This window comes from Macrobrachium nipponense, chromosome 36 (assembly GCF_015104395.2).
Source record: "Macrobrachium nipponense isolate FS-2020 chromosome 36, ASM1510439v2, whole genome shotgun sequence".
In the NCBI taxonomy this organism is placed as follows: Eukaryota; Metazoa; Arthropoda; class Malacostraca; order Decapoda; family Palaemonidae; genus Macrobrachium; species Macrobrachium nipponense.
The window spans coordinates 48,163,517-48,179,474 of record NC_087220.1 but is presented as its reverse complement, the minus strand read 5'-3'; the positions used below and the strand labels follow the sequence as shown (position 1 = coordinate 48,179,474).

The 15,958-nt window shown below is 45.4% G+C and overlaps 1 protein-coding gene across 5 annotated transcripts in view; it reads right to left on the bottom strand.

Annotated features, from left to right (window-relative positions):
* LOC135203606 (tumor susceptibility gene 101 protein-like) overlaps positions 1 to 156 on the bottom strand; it is a 50,566-nt gene extending 50,410 nt beyond the window's left edge. For 3 of the 5 annotated variants that reach the window (XM_064233424.1, XM_064233425.1, XM_064233426.1), the window contains exon 1: positions 69 to 156. In XM_064233424.1, coding sequence (XP_064089494.1) covers positions 69 to 120 — 52 coding nt within the window. In that variant the 5' untranslated portion in view covers positions 121 to 156. The remainder of the gene's footprint in view (positions 1 to 68) is intronic. The other 2 variants (XM_064233427.1, XM_064233428.1) reach the window with 1 other exon arrangement.
* Between the last annotated feature and the right edge of the window lie 15,802 nt (positions 157 to 15,958).

The following is a 15,958-nucleotide window of genomic DNA, read 5'->3' as shown; positions in this document are numbered from 1 at the left end:
ATGAAAATTTCATGCTATATTCTTTTTATGACTCATATTCTATCACAAAATAGTACTGGTCTTCTTACCAAATTTGTCTAGCTTTGGCGAGAGGCCTCGGTAGTTGTGCAGCGCTGTCATGACATCCCTTTTCGTTTTGTCCACATTCTGGTACTGTGCAGAAAAATCGCAGACATCAATAAAATCATCAGAAATCATGTAATAACCAATTTTACTTACTAAGTAGATTTAAAAAGCCATAAACACAAAATGATATTGTTATGATACAATAAAGTTTGTTCATACTTACCTGGCAGATATATATATAGCTGTATTTTCTGAAGTCCGACAGAATTTTAAAAACTTCCGACACACGCAGTGGTCGGCCAGGTGGTTAGTACCCATTCCCGCCGCTGGGAGGCGGGTATCAGGAACCATTCCCATTTTCTATTCATAATTTTTATTTCCACTGTCCCCTGAGGGGAGGTGGGTGGGTACTTGATTATATATATCTGCCAGGTAAGTATGAACAAACTTTATTGTATCATAACAATATCATTTTGTTCATGAAACTTACCTGTCAGATATATATATAGCTGAATCCCACCTTTGGAGGTGGGAAGGGACAGAATAGAAGGATTTTGGGAAACAAATGCATGCAGATGATTTACATCTTGGTTCCACCTGTTAGCATAGCTGACTTCGTGATTACTGTCACCCAAGTCTGCTTCTGCTTTACTAGAGTTGCCAGCGAGGTAGAGACCTATAAAGCTGGTGCACTCCATATGATCTGTCAACGGGGGCGTGACCACAATGTGACTAGACCATATTGACCATACCATGAGGGCTAAGAAGTAAAATAAATATATATATATATAGATATATCACCACCTGACCAACCTAGCCAAAGTTAAGGTGTGTTAACTAAGGCTTAAGACTTAAGAAGTCGCCGTTGTCGGCGACTCAACAACTAAATTAAGAGCTCTTCCTAACCATTTTCTACAGGATAGGATGAGTGGTACTTCTTGCCCCCAAGATTGTGTCTGCAGACACGTATGGCCCTAGCGAGCAGTAGATCTCATATGCCATCTTCACATCTCACAGGGAGTGTGAAGTGAACACAGAGTTGCTTCGCTAAAACATGGTACTCAGGATGTTGCTGAGTGCCATGCTCTGTTGAAATGCTTCCTAGGCCGCGCCCTCACCTCGTGAGCATTCAGATAAAAAGATTTCAAATCTTTGTGCAAACACAATGAAGGAGCATTTTTGAAAGAACTCCTTAACACTAAAGCCAGGGTGTTCTTCGATATGGGCAAGTCTGGTCTTTTTCGGAACACTGCAGATTGCCCGAATGACTTCGACTTTCTTGAGTTTTATGTAGATAAAACTTGAGAGACCCGACAGGGCACAGGACTCTCTCTGGCTCCTGCCCACTAACTTGTGCCATCCTTGCTTCCAAGCTCCTGGCCCAAGGACAAAACGGGTTTCCATTCTTAGGCCACAACGGAAGGCTTAGAGAGCACACCGCCTTGTGTTCTCTAAAGCCAAAACTTGTGACGATGGCTTATAATCTCACTAACCCTCTTTGTCGTATCTAGGGTGGTTAGAAGAAGGCCTTCCTGATCACATGCAAGAAGTTAACAGGTAGGAGAGGTTCGAATGCTTTGACAATAAGAACTTCAGACTATGTCTAAGTTCCATATTGAAAGCTTCGATCTGGACATACACAGTCAGTCCGTCTGTACTAAAGTCAGGTGACCGACCAGTTGACCAGTCAGACGAATCAAGGACAGCAAGGCTGTACCCTGAAGACCATAAGGCACTATTCTTCGCTGAAGGATTAGTGTCTGGACTGCCTGGGCGATTCAATCTAAGCAAACCTTGGGGGGTGTATCAACGCAACCCAACGTCGTCAGCGAATCAACTCCTGCACTCGAGCTCTGGTGCCAGGAGAAAGGAGCGAGGAGCAAAAAGGCGATTCAGTTCCAAAGGAAGAATGCCTGACAGTCCAACCTGGTCTCATGTTACACGATCATCGGGGGTGTATAAACGCAACCGACTTCGTCAACAAGAAACTCAGGGCTACTATATGTCGCTGATCTCGCACGAGTGTCTGACTCCGAGAAAACAGGTGAGACAAAAAGTAGATGGTGAGCGAGTTTCGAGATTCCACAGAACTCAAAGATCGTGAAGGGCTTTGCTGTTTGACAGACGCAAATCTCTGAGCCCAAAGGCTGTCAACAACATATTTGCGTATTCTTTAATAGTTGTGACTGCCAGCTTATCCATTCTTCAGACAGAAATGGAAGACGAGGTAATCTTATTCCTGTCAATATCTCGATAGTCTGAACGTAGTCAGACTCAGAGCGGAGAGGTTATAGGTACCTTTCGAGTTAAGAGTAGACCGACTCTCTCGGAAAAGGTCCTTGGAAAGTGAACTAGGAAGTATGTGACCTCTGTGAATCCAGGATCCTAAAGGCCAACATGGGGCGATCAGCGTCATTGTCGCTCCCTGTGACGTTATAAATCCTCTTATTACATTTCCTAAGCGATTGAAAAAGGGGAAAAGAGACTAAACATCCATCCCCGTTCAATATCATAGGATGGCGTTTAATGGTACCGATCCCGGATCAAGAATAAGGGAGCATAGAAGAAGAAGCCTCTTCGTCCTCAACATATCGAAGAGAAGAATGAAAGGGCGTCCCTAAAGTCTCCACAACATCTCAACAATTACTTCTAAAGAAAGATTCCACTCGGAAAGTCAATAGTTGCTGCCGTCGATCGAGACGATTCGTACGGACTTTTGCAATCCTGTAACAAACCTCTAGAGGATCGTTACATTCTACACCTGTTGTTATAATAGGCTCTTTCTCGTAAACTCGAACAGGGACCGAGAGAAGATACTTCTTAAGATATGAGAGAGCTGTGGAATATCAGAGTTGATCTGACCACTGGTTCCAAAAACTCGTTTCGAGGACTGGAGGGACGACCGAATTGCTTTTACTTCTTTCAGATTAAGATCCAGGACATCTGAACCCTATCCAGATCCGGCACCGGCACCTTCTTTCTATCACCTCAGGTGATAGACGCACTGAGAGATGTTCAGAATCATTCCTAGATCTTGAATAATATTTCAGTTTCCCGGTAGGAAAAAAAACTGTGGAGGTCTGAATTGCAGTCTATTCGAGGAAACAAACTTCTTCAGGAAGGAAATGGTCCCCAGCAAGCTCATCCATTCCTCCCCGAGTATGCTTACTTCCCTAATAAGGCTGCGCTTTGCCTAAGCAGAGAGCATATAAAAGTGCAATGTTGCGGTATACTCGTAGTTCTATACCGTGCGGTAACGAGCAATGAAAGGATTAAGAGATAACTCTGTTGAACATAGTAAGGCAAAAACGAATGCAACGTTTATTCATTCACGTAAGAAATCCCCTCAATCTTAGGCTAAAGTCCGTGATTGTAGGACAGAGATAGAGTTAGTCAGTCAATCCCACAGGAGAGACGTAACCGCCAGCACAGCACAGAGATACGGTTAGTCAGTCAATCCCGCAGGAGAGAGAGACGTAACCTACTGCGCATGACAGCGCATGATCTGTTACTGGCTCGGTTGGACTGGAGGACAGACATCAGCAGCCAGCAGCTTACGAACGTCGTCTCTTAACTTTATGTCTGGGTTGCCAGCTACCCTATTCTACGAAGAAATAGGTCCGTTATTTTTTAAGCAGAAAGAGACTCTCAAGCTGGTATATTTAAGCGAAACAGAAAACGCTAAATATATAGATGCGTTTGTGTCGTCAGAACACTACCATACAACGGTAAAAGATAAATCGGAAACTCCTGGAAGGCTGCAGGGAGTAACGATTAAATGTCCTTAAAATAATAGACAGACCTCTCGGTTGCCATCCGAAGAGGTAACTACAGCAAGCGTATATGACTTGAACCAACCAGTAGTAAAATAACGCAAGGCAAAATGATATTGTTATGTTACAATAAAGTTTCATACATACTTACCTGGCAGATATATACATAGGGACGACGGAGTCTTAGCTATGTATATATCTGACAGGTAAGTTGATTGTATGAAAATATGATATTATATCACAATAAAGTTTGTTCATACTTACCTGGCAGACATATATATAGCTCAATTCGGAAATACAGCTACATACATATCTGACAGGCAAGTTTCATGAACAAAACTTAGAGAATCGAAGCAGACAGCTCAAGCTTCTTATGTTATTGGACATAAGCGTTCATTGACGTAGTCTACAAGTCTATTTCTTGTACGAGTCTGCGAATGACGAATGAGAGATCTTCCGAATCTTGTCAATAAGAGCTTATTCGCTTACGCAAAATCAAGTTAATGAGATGTTTGTCAATGAGAACTAACCCATTTACGGGACAAAGAGATATTTTGTCAATGAGGGGATACCCACTTACTTGACAAAACGATAGTATATTGTCAATGGGGGAAAGTCACTGAATTGACAAAACGTAATCCAGGAAGTCGAGCATTTTATTTTTCCGATTCCCGTCTCAAACGAGGAAGGGGCAAGAATCCTGTTAAGAGACTGGGCTTACGGCAGGTAGAACGACGATGTTCAATTCGGCAGCGTAGTCCCGACTAGAAACTAACAAAATCTATCATCTGAAAAACCCTTTCAGATGGGCTAAAAAGCTTGCAAAATTATCCTGGGAAGAGGAAGAAACTCTCCAACCAGCTTCCTCTCCCGTATCACAACTAATGCCTGCTAAAGCTTAAAATTTATTGGCAGTATGGCAAAGGAAGTCCTGTCTTGCGCTTTCCTGAAGAGCGTCCTTTTGATGAGTGCCTTTGCAAGAATCCTACTGAACGTTGCCGAGAGTCCTGATGTGCAGGACATCGAGCCTTTACATAACCCGTAACTGCCTTATCGCAAAGTCTTGACTGCGGTAGAGAAAACGAGATCTTCCCTTGAGCTTTCCTTAACTCCATCCACCTTTGCGAAAAGCAATATAATATTGACAGAGACCTCTTGAATTCACGAAACCCGAGGTCTTGCTGGGTTTCGAAGACGAAGTTGTCTGTTCACTTAAAGCTTCCTCCGAAGCACTGCTTACTTCACATTCTTTGCATGTGAGGTATAAGGTATCACCGAAGGTAGAGGTAAAATTCTTGAGGCCCAAATCGTAAACAAGAGCTTGAAGAGTTCAACAGAAATGTTCAGCCAGGCGACACACCCGGCATGCGCTGGCGCGCGAGCTCGGCATCCACTGGCGAGCAGCGAGCACGCTCGGCGTCCACTGGCGCGCGCAGCGCGCGCTCGGCGTCCACTGGTGCGCGCTTGGCGTGCACCCGCGCGCGCCTGGCGTCCATCCGAACGTCCCGTCCAAGCCGAGCGTCAAAAGAAGCGTGCAGAAAAGCGTCACGCTCCTGACAGGCGTCAAAACAAGCGAGAGAAACTGCCTTCAGGGAAGAGCGAGATACATCTCGGAGAGAAATCCGACTGCACGAAACAGTCTCAGGAGAAGGGTTGATCGTGTGAGAATACGAGGGGCGAGGGAACGCCTTCTTATTCTCACAGTAACAAAGCTCGGACGTCCGCTCTCAAAAGCGTCCTGCTACTAAGACTTCTTTTTCATATTTCTCGGTGGAAAAACGTACACGTGATCAAGCGACGTTCGCCTTCTTACTTCTCAATGGAACGCATAACGAGAGAGCGAGAGGACGTGAAGCGTCCTCTTCTATAAAGATGTTATTGTTATAATACAATTAAGTTTGTTCATACTTACCTGGCAGATATATATATAGCTGTATTCTCCGAAGTCCGACAGAATTTCAAAACTCGCGGCACACGCAGTGGGCGGCCAGGTGGTAGTACCCATTCCCGCCGCTGGGAGGCGGATATCAGGAACTATTCCCATTTTCTATTCATATTTTATCAGTGCCACTGTCTCCTGAGGGGAGGTGGGTGGGCACTTTAATTATATATATCTGCCAGGTAAGTATGAACAAACTTAATTGTATTATAACAATAACATTTTGTTCATGAAACTTACCTGACAGATATATATATAGCTGAATCCCACCTTCGGATGATGGGAAGAGACAGAATAGGATTTTTTGGGAAACTAAATTAAGTAGATGATATACATCTTGGTTCCTCACCTGTTAGCATAGCCGACTTCGTGATTACTGTCACCAAAGTCTGCTTCTGCGTTACTAGAGTTGCCAGCGAGGTAGAGACCTGTAATGCTGGTGCGCTCTAGATGATCTGTCAACGGGGGCGTGACCACAATGTGACTAGACCATATGACCCATACTTCTGAGGGCAACGAAGCTAAAACCACCACCTGACCTAACCTATCAAAGTTAGTTCCATAACTTCTAGGCTAAAGAAAAGGAACGCGCCTCAAGCGACCAACCCTTCAAAGTTAAAAGCACACCTATCCCTTTTCTATAGGATAGGATTCGTGTTGCTTCCTGCCCCCAAAAATATATCTACGGATATGTATGGTCCTAGCGACTTACAGATCTCAAATGTCGTCTTCACATCCCGTCGGGAGTGTGAAGCGAACACAGAGTTGCTTCGCTAAAGCGTGGCACTCAGGATGTTACTGAGTGTCATGCTCTGTTGAAATGCTTCCGAGGCCGCGCCCTCACCTCTTGAGCATTCATATTAAGAAAAAATCTCAAATCTTTATGCAAACATAGTGAATGAGACTTCTTAAAAGAACTCCTTGACTATAATGCCAGGGTGTTCTTGGACATGAACCAGTCTGGTCTTTTACGGAACACCGCAGATTGTCCGTTGACCTCGACTTTCTATAGTTTTATCAAGATAAAACTTGAGAGACCCGACAGGGCACAGGACTCTCTAATGCCCTTGCCCAATAATTTGTGCCATACCCTTGGTCTCCAAGCCTTCGGGTCAAGGGTTAGACAGGTTTTCGTTCTTATCAAGAACGGAAGGCTTAGAGGACAGACCGCATTATGTCCTTTAAAGCTAAAACCTCTGATGATGGCTAAAACCTCACTAACCCTCTTTGCCGTGGCTAGAGCGGTTAGAATGTTAGCCTTTCTGGTCACGTGTATTAAGTTCGCAGAAAGGATAGGTTCGAAATGCTTTTGGCATCAGAAACACAGACTACGTCTAAGTTCCATGCCGGAACCTGCGATCCATAGAATTTCAAGATCTCCCCAGACCTCAAAGATCGTAAAGCTTTGTTGTTTGACAGAACCGAATCTCTGAGCCTAGAGGCCGTCAACATATTTGCATATTCTACAATAGTTAGGACTTCTAGCTTATCTCATACTTCAGACGGAAAGATAGAACCATAAAGAAATTCACAGAGGTCGAGGTGGAGGAACAGTCATTTCCCTTCACTATCTTCAGAAACGGCCCCCTCCGATTGAACACTGAAAATAGGCAGCACTGCCTTGCCTTGGCCAAGAGACTGCCATTAATCTTGAAGATCTTATTAGTCTGAACGCCTTCAGACTCCGAGAGGAGAGATATTAGATACTTCACTAAGTGACGATGTTAGATTACACCGATTCCGGGATCTCTGTGGGAAGGGTCTTTGGACAAATTCTCTGAATTACATGACCTCTGTGAATCTAACCTCTTAAAGGCCAACATGTGGCGACTAATGCTAATCCTCTAGGATCATGAATAAGGGAACAACTTAAGAGGAAGCTCCTTCGTCTTCAATAGTACGAAAAACTTAACGAAAGGACGCCCTCAGTCTCTCCTCAACTTTCGACATACTTCTAAGTGAGGATTAATCAGACGTCAGTAGTTGTTGCCTTCGATCGAGAAGACCCGCACGGACGTGCACTAGTTTAACGAACCTCTTGAGGATCGTTACGTTCCGTGCCCGCCCATAACCAACTCTCTCTTCTTGAGCTATGAGAGAGCTGAGAAATTATCCGAGATGATTTGGACCACTCGATCCAAACTCACCCTTCGAGGAACTGGAGAGCCGACCAATTTGGCTTCCAATTCTTTCAGACAATGTGCCAGAACATCTGTTCCTCTGTTCGGATATCTGGCACCCTCTCGCTATCACCCGAGGTGATCCTCAAGCCGTTGAGAGAACATTAGAATTATTACTAGATCTTTTATGTTATTCCAATTTCTCCGTGAGGAAAAATTGTAGAGGTCTGAATTGCTGTTTATTCAGGGAAAACAAGCTTCTCCAGCGAGGAAATGGTCCCCAGCAAACTCATCCATTCCCTCACTCAGCCTGCTTCCTTCCCTAAATAAGGCTGCGCTTTGCATAAGCAGGAGAGCATTATTATAGTGCTATGCCGCGGTAGATTCGTACAGAATTCTGTTACCGTGCGGTAAACCCGCACCGAACAAGTATAAGAGATATCTTGTTGAAATTTTCTAAGTAAACGGAAGGCATGTTCATTCATGATTACTAGAAATTTCCTCAACCCGAGGCTAAAATCCATGATTGTAGGGCAGAGAGACGGCTTAGTCAGCCATTCCCGCAGGGGAGAGAGACATAACCAACCGCGCATGTCACAGAGCTAGCCGGTACTGCATAGATCACAGTAACAGCAGCCTTGTTCATTCATCGTCTCGCACTATCTGCCTGAGTTGCCAGCTACTCCTTTTACGAAGGGATAGGTATGAAATTATCGAGCAAAAGGAAACTCTCAAGCAGGCATATTTAAACGAAACAAAATTCGCTAAATACAGAAGCTGAGTTGGTGTTGTCGTAACAATACCTGAAGAGTTGTTCTTACTCCGAAAACTCTTGGAAGGTTGAAGGGAGTGTCAATTAAATACATTAGAACAACAGTTCTTTCGGCTTCTATCCGCAGAGGTAAATACGATATGCGTATATGACTTGACCCATGCGTTAGCAAAATGACGCAAAGATAAACTACGTAAGTATTGTAGTAATTTGAACATCGAATTCTCTACTACATCTTTCCTCGACGAGGAAGAGAGAAAGAAAGGAAAACGACTGTCCACGTTCTAATGAATGAGACTTTTTAAAAGAACTCCTTGACTCTTTGCCAAGAAAAGGGAGTAATATTCGAATAGAGATCATCAAGAGAGAACCGAGGATCGAAAAGGACCGTTCAATGTTCCTATGATATTGGACATAAGACTTCCTGGATCTAGTCTACAAGTCTTTTTCTTACTCCCCAGGATGAGCCCTCTGAAAATGAATGAGAGCTCTTCCGAAATTTGTTAATGAGTTTATCCGCTTAAACGATAAAAACGTTAAAATCTATGTCAATGAGAACTACCCCATTTATGAGGGGTCCCCCACTTAAATGACAAACGTTTAGTATCTTGACAATGGGGAAAACGTCCTTACTTGACAAAACTATTAGCACTTTGCTAATAGGGGAAAACCCTTTAACATGACCGAAAGTCACCCAGGAATTCGAGTATATAATCTTCCCGATTCTCAGAGAAATCGATGAAGAGGAAAGAGGGATCGAAGAAAAAATTCGGGTATGTCTCTCCGCTAACTCCGAATCCTTTTTTAAAAATTTCTGTAAAGGAATGTCCTGTGGAGAGTCCTGAAAAACCTCCTCTTGACGAGCGTTTAGAAAGCGTCAAGCGTCCTAAGAAACGTCCTGAACAGCAAATAAGACGCCTTCTACAAGTCTTTTCTCTTGCAAAGCGTCCTGCTGAGCTTCCACCGAAGCGTCCTGGCGAATGTCCACAAAAGCGTCCTCATAAGCGTCCTGCCGAGCGTCCTCAAAAGCGTCCTGGAAAGCGTCCTGCATGGGCGTCCTCAAAAACGTCCTGCTTAGCTGCGAGCGTGTCTGAGCAGAGAAAACCAAGTCTTCTGAACGACGTTTCAGAGAGGATCTCGTTGAGCGCCCTGATGCATGCAAGGCCCGCCAAGAGGCGTCCTGGCGAGTGACCTTGCAACATCTCAATGTTATGACGAACCGCGGTTTGTGTATGACGTTGAATATTTTCAAGGGACGTCCTCATGCGAGTCTCCATGGAGAGCCGCACGCTGCTCCTGAAGTGTGTGAACACTAAAGGAAGACGTATGGCTTTCGTCTTCAAGACGGGCCTTAAAGACCTTCATACCTTCTTACAAAGACAGTGGCCGCCTGTGCGACAACTTGCGTCTTAGTAATGCAAAAGAACATCTCCAGAAACGCACTCAGCAAAGGAACGCCGAGCGTCCGAAAGACACCCTCGCAAGGTGCTTGCCGAGCGTCCTGGAGAATGTCTCTACTTATAGGACGTCTAGCACCTCCAAAAGCTTCCTCACGTCTAAATTGCCCTTCTTATGCCGAACCAGAGACATAAGTTGTTTGACTGTGCAAAGCAGCTTGCCGGACATCAAACTTATCAGCTTGCTTTTCGAAGTTTTTTAAGTAAGCGAAACGTTACATAACGTATACGGAGCGCCATGAGGAGAGGAGACGAATACTGAGTTGCTCCTCCAAAAGGTGGAATCAAGAATGTCCTTGATTACCAAATTCTTTAGGAATGCTAGAGAGGTTGAAACAGCTCTAACTTCATGAGCGTTTACTCGCAGGAGGCTCAAATCACTCTTCTGGCAAGATGAATGAGCCTCCTTAATATGTCCCTTAGGAAAAGAGCCAGTGCATTCTTCGAAAAGGGAAAATGTGGTCTCTTCCTGAGCACCATAAATTACCTGAAGGACCTCTTACTTCCTTCGTTTATGTAAATAAAATTCGAGAGCCCTGACAGGGCACAGGACTCTTTCATCTCTCGTGACGAGAGAGAGGAGTTGAAGCGTCCTCTTCTCTAAGCTTCTTTAGGGGGCGCGAGTCCTTCCGAGAGCTCCAACCCTTGTGTGGGGAGGACGCCTCGGAGGACGAGAAGCAATCCTTCAAGATTCGTGCACGTGCTCGATCTTCGGCAGCCTGGGAAGCGACAACAGGACCTGCCGAAAGGAAGCCAGATCAGCATGAAAAACCCGTAACCCTCCTTCGCCTTTTGACATGCCCTCTCCCTGGTTTCCTGGGAGTCCAACAGAGGTCTAGGCCTAGAGGCGTTATGGGGCCGATCTGACGTTCCCTCCTGACGAGAGAGAGGACGTGAAGCGTCCTCTTCTCTAAAGCTTCTTAGAGGGCGCGAGTCCTTCCGAGAGCTCCAACCCTTGCGCGGGGAGGACGCCTCGGAGGACGAGAAGCAATCCTTCAAGATTCGTGCACGTGCATGATTTTTAGCAGCCTGGGAAGCGTCAACAGGTCCTGCCGAAGGGACGCCAGATCGGTGGGGAGCCCCCGTAACCCTCTTGCGGCTTTCGACATGCCCTCTCCCTGAGTCCTGGGAGTCCGACAGAGGTCCAGGCCTAGAGGCATTATGGGCCGATCTGACGCCCCCTCCACAACACAAGGGGCCGACTCATTCACAACACTGATTGGAGAGCGAGCACTTTAGTCTAAGATTACTTGATGTAATCCTCTAGCAGACACTTCTTCTAGGCCCGTAAGCCATACCACAGGGTTAGGCAAAATAAATTCTACAGGTTAGAAGGTTCATTATTTCTAACTTCTGTTTACTGTGGAGGAAAACTCCTGATTCTAACACGCTCTAAAATGCGTACATGAATCCTACTTCTTCCGTAATCAGTCACACATTACACTAATTACATTGAACTTATGCAAAGAAAACATGTAAACGTCATATATACTAAGCGAGTGTCTACCGAAAGTTCCGGTAGCCTCACCTTACCCCATGCAGACAACAAAGTCTGAAACTAGCTAACTAGCTTCAGACATCAAATGCAATGAAAAAATTTACGATAGCGTATGCCTAGCCACAAATCCAAGTCAATAATCGGAAGAATAATTAGGATACTTAAGCGGCTAATGAAGTTTCAAAATCCTAGGCGGAGGTCTGTAAACAGTTGTTTACCGACCGGCGACAGAAAAAATATGAATAGAAAATGGGAATAGTTCCTGATATCCGCCTCCCAGCGGCGGGAATGGGTACTACCACCTGGCCGCCACTGCGTGTGCCGCGAGTTTTGAAATTCTGTCGGACTTCGGAGAATACAGCTATATATATATCTGTCAGGTAAGTTTCATGAACAAACTTCTATCTAGAGGGCGCGAGTCCTTCCGAAAGCTCCAACCCCTGCGCGGGGAGGACGCTTCGGAGGACGAGAAGCAATCCTTCAGGATTCGTGCACGTGCACGCACTTAAGCAGTCTGGGGATTTTCATCAGAAACTGCCGAAGGCACGCCAGATCGGTGGGGGTTCCTCGTAACCCTCCTTCGGCTTTCGACATGCTCTCTCCCCGGGTCCTGGGAGTCAAGCAGAGGTCCCGTCCTAGAGGCGAAATAAGGCCGATCTGACGCACCCTCCACTACACAAGGGGCACTGTCACTGCACTTAGCCACTTCACTATTGCTCTCTAAAGCAAGCACTTTCGATTCTAAGATACGAATCAAAAGAGTATTAGAGAAAGGGCAATAACCTCTACAGATACTGTTTAGGGCCCGAAGGCAACATTACAGGGTTAGGAGAAACAATAACAGAAGTAGCACTCTTCACAACAATGAAGGAGAGCGATCACCTCTCACAGACATATTCATAACCCGTAGGCCATACTATAGGGTTAGGCAAAATAAAGTCTACAGGAAGGTTAGCAGGTTCACTACCCTGACTTTTGTTTACTGATTAATTGCGTACATACGAATCATACGTTTTCCTTACGGAATTAGACATGTTTACTGATTAATTGCGTACATACGAATCATACGTCTTCCTTACGGAATTAGACAAAGTCTCACACTCCTTACATGACAAATCTCAACAAAGAAGCAAGACTCATACCCCTCGTGCATACCAAGTGCGGATCTACCGAAGCTTTCGGTAGCCACACCCTATCTTTGCAGACAACACCCTCTGAAACTAGCCTAACTAGATTCAGATATCTTATGCAAAAATGAATCAAATTCAAATCAATTTAAGATAGCGTATGCCTAGCCACAAATCCAAGTAAATAAATCAAAAGACAATTAGGATACTTAGCGGCAATGAAGTTTCCAAAATCCTAAGACGGAGGTACTGAAAACAGGTGTTTTCAGCACCGGCGACAGAAAAATTATGAATAGAAAATGGGAATGGTTCCTGATACCCGCCTCCCAGCGGCGGGAATGGGTACTAACCACCTGGCCGACCACTGCGTGTGTTGGAAGTTTTTTAAATTCTGTCGGACTTCAGAAAATACAGCTATATACGTATATATCTGACAGGTAAGTTTCATGAACAAATTTATTGGCAGAATGGCAAAGGAAGTCCTGTCTTGCGCTTTCCTGAAGAGCGTCCTTTTGATGAGTGCCTTTGCAAGAATCCTACTGAACGTCGCCGAGAGTCCTGACGTGCAGGACGTCGAGCCTTTACATAACCCGTAACTGCCTTATCGCAAAGTCTTGACTGCGGTAGAGAAAACGAGATCTTCCCTTGAGCTTTCCTTAACTCCATCCACCTTTGCGAAAAGCAATATAATATTGACAGAGACCTCTTGAATTCACGAAACCCGAGGTCTTGCTGGGTTTCGAAGACGAAGTTGTCTGTTCACTTTAAGCTTCCTCCGAAGCATTGCTTACTTCACATTCTTGAGGCTCAAATCTTAAACAAGAGCTTGAAGAGTTCAACAGAAACGTTCAGCCACGAGACAAACCTGGCGCGCGCTCGGCGTCCATTTTGGCCACCCACGAGGACGCTCGGCGGGTTCCATGGCGCGCGCTCGGTGTCCACTGGCGCGCGCCTGGCGTCCATCCGAGCGTCCCGTTCAAGCCGAGCGTCAAAAGAAGCGTGCAGAAAAGCGTCACGCTCCTGACAGGCGTCAAAACAAGCGAGAGAAACTGCCTTTTTCATATTTCTCGGTGGAAAGACGTACACGTGATCAGGCGACGTTCGCCTTCTTACTTCTCACTGAAACGCATAACGAGAGAGAGAGGGGACGTGAAGCGTCCTCTTCTATAAAGCTTCTATTTAGAGGGCGCGAGTCCTTCCAAGAGCTCCAACCCCTGCACGGGGAGGACGCCTCGGAGGACGAGAAGCAATCCTTCGAGATTCGTGCACGTGCACGATCTTCCGCAGCCTGGGAAGCGTCAACAGGTCCTACCGAAGGGACGCCAGATTGATGTGGGTTCCCCGTAACCCTCCTTCAGCTTTCGACATGCCCTCTTCCTGGTCCTGGGAGTCCGACAGAGGTCCAGGCCTAGAGGCGTTATGGGGCGGATCTGACGTTCCCTCCTGACGAGAGAGAGGACGTGAAGCGTCCTGTTCTCTAAAGCTTCTTAGAGGGCGCGAGTCCTTCCGAGAGCTCCAACCCTTGCGCGGGGAGGACGCCTCGGAGGACGAGAAGCAATCCTTCAGGATTCGTGCACGTGCACGAACTTTGGCAGTCTGGGGATTTTCATCAGAAACTGCCGAAGGCACGCCAGATCGGTGGGGGTTCCTTGTAACCCTCCTTCGGCTTTTGACATGCCCTCTCCCTGTGGTCCTGGGAGTCCGACAGAGGTCTAGACCTAGAGGCGTTATAAGGCCGATCTGACGCACCCTCCACTACACAAGGGGCACTGTCACTGCACTTAGCCACTTCACTATTGCTCTCTAAAGCAAGCACTTTCGATTCTAAGATACGAATCGAAAGAGTATAAGAGAAAGGGCAATAATCTCTACAGACACTGTTTTAGGGCCCGAAGGCAACATTACAGGGATAGGAGTAACAATAACATAAGTAGCACTCTTCACAACAATGAAGGAGAGCGATCACCTCTCACAGACATATTCATAACCCGTAGGCCATACTATAGGGTTAGGCAAAATAAAGTCTACAGGAAGGTTAGCAGGTTCACTACCCTGACTTTTGTTTACTGATTAATTGCGTACATACGAATCATACTTTTTCCTTACGGAATTAGACATTTTTACTGATTAATTGCGTATATACGAATCACATGTCTTCCTTACGGAATAGACAAAGTCTCACACTCCTTACATGACAAATCTCAACAAAGAAGCAAGACCCATACCCCTCGTGCATACCAAGTGCGGATCTACCGAAGCTTTCGGTAGCCACACCCTATCTTTGCAGACAACCCCCTCTGAAACTAGCCTAACTAGATTCAGATATCTTATGCAAAAATGAATCAAATTCAAATCAATTTAAGATAGCGTATGCCTAGCCACAAATCCAAGTAAATAAATCAAAAGACAATTAGGATACTTAGCGGCAATGAAGTTTCCAAAATCCTAAGACGGAGGTACTGAAAACAGGTGTTTTCAGCACCGGCGACAGAAAAATTATGAATAGAAAATGGGAATGGTTCCTGATACCCGCCTCCCAGCGGCGGGAATGGGTACTAACCACCTGGCCGACCACTGCGTGTGTCGGAAGTTTTTTAAATTCTGTCGGACTTCAGAAAATACAGCTATATATATATATATCTGACAGGTAAGTTTCATGAACAAATCACAAATTCTACTGGTCACCATAAAATAAGACAATTTCACATATTGGACACACACTGGCTTCTAAGACTGTGACTCTGCCACTGATCTGAGAGTAATGAAAAGCTTGAAAAATATGCATTAGACAACAATTACTAATCTGAAACAACTCGACAAGGGATTGGTTTCTGATTCCGATTTGGCGACAAATTCTGGTGCGTACGAGAGATAGATATCCCTACCTGAAAACGATACTGTCCTAGACACTGATTGTTTGTACCTCACCCACTCTCTTCGCTGTAGCAAGCGAAACCAAGAACAAGACTTTCTTGGTCGGTTCCCTCAGGGACAACTCTTCTAATTGCTCATAAGTCGAAGACCTCAGCATATTTAAAAATGCCACTAAATCCCACGAAGGGGCCCAAAGCGGTATCATAGGGCGTTCAATTTTGAACGACCTTAGGAGATCATGCAGTACCCTGCTGTTAGACAACTCCGGGAGATGAAACCAGAATGTACAACTCAGCATAGACCTATATCCTGTTATAGTCGAGTATGACAAC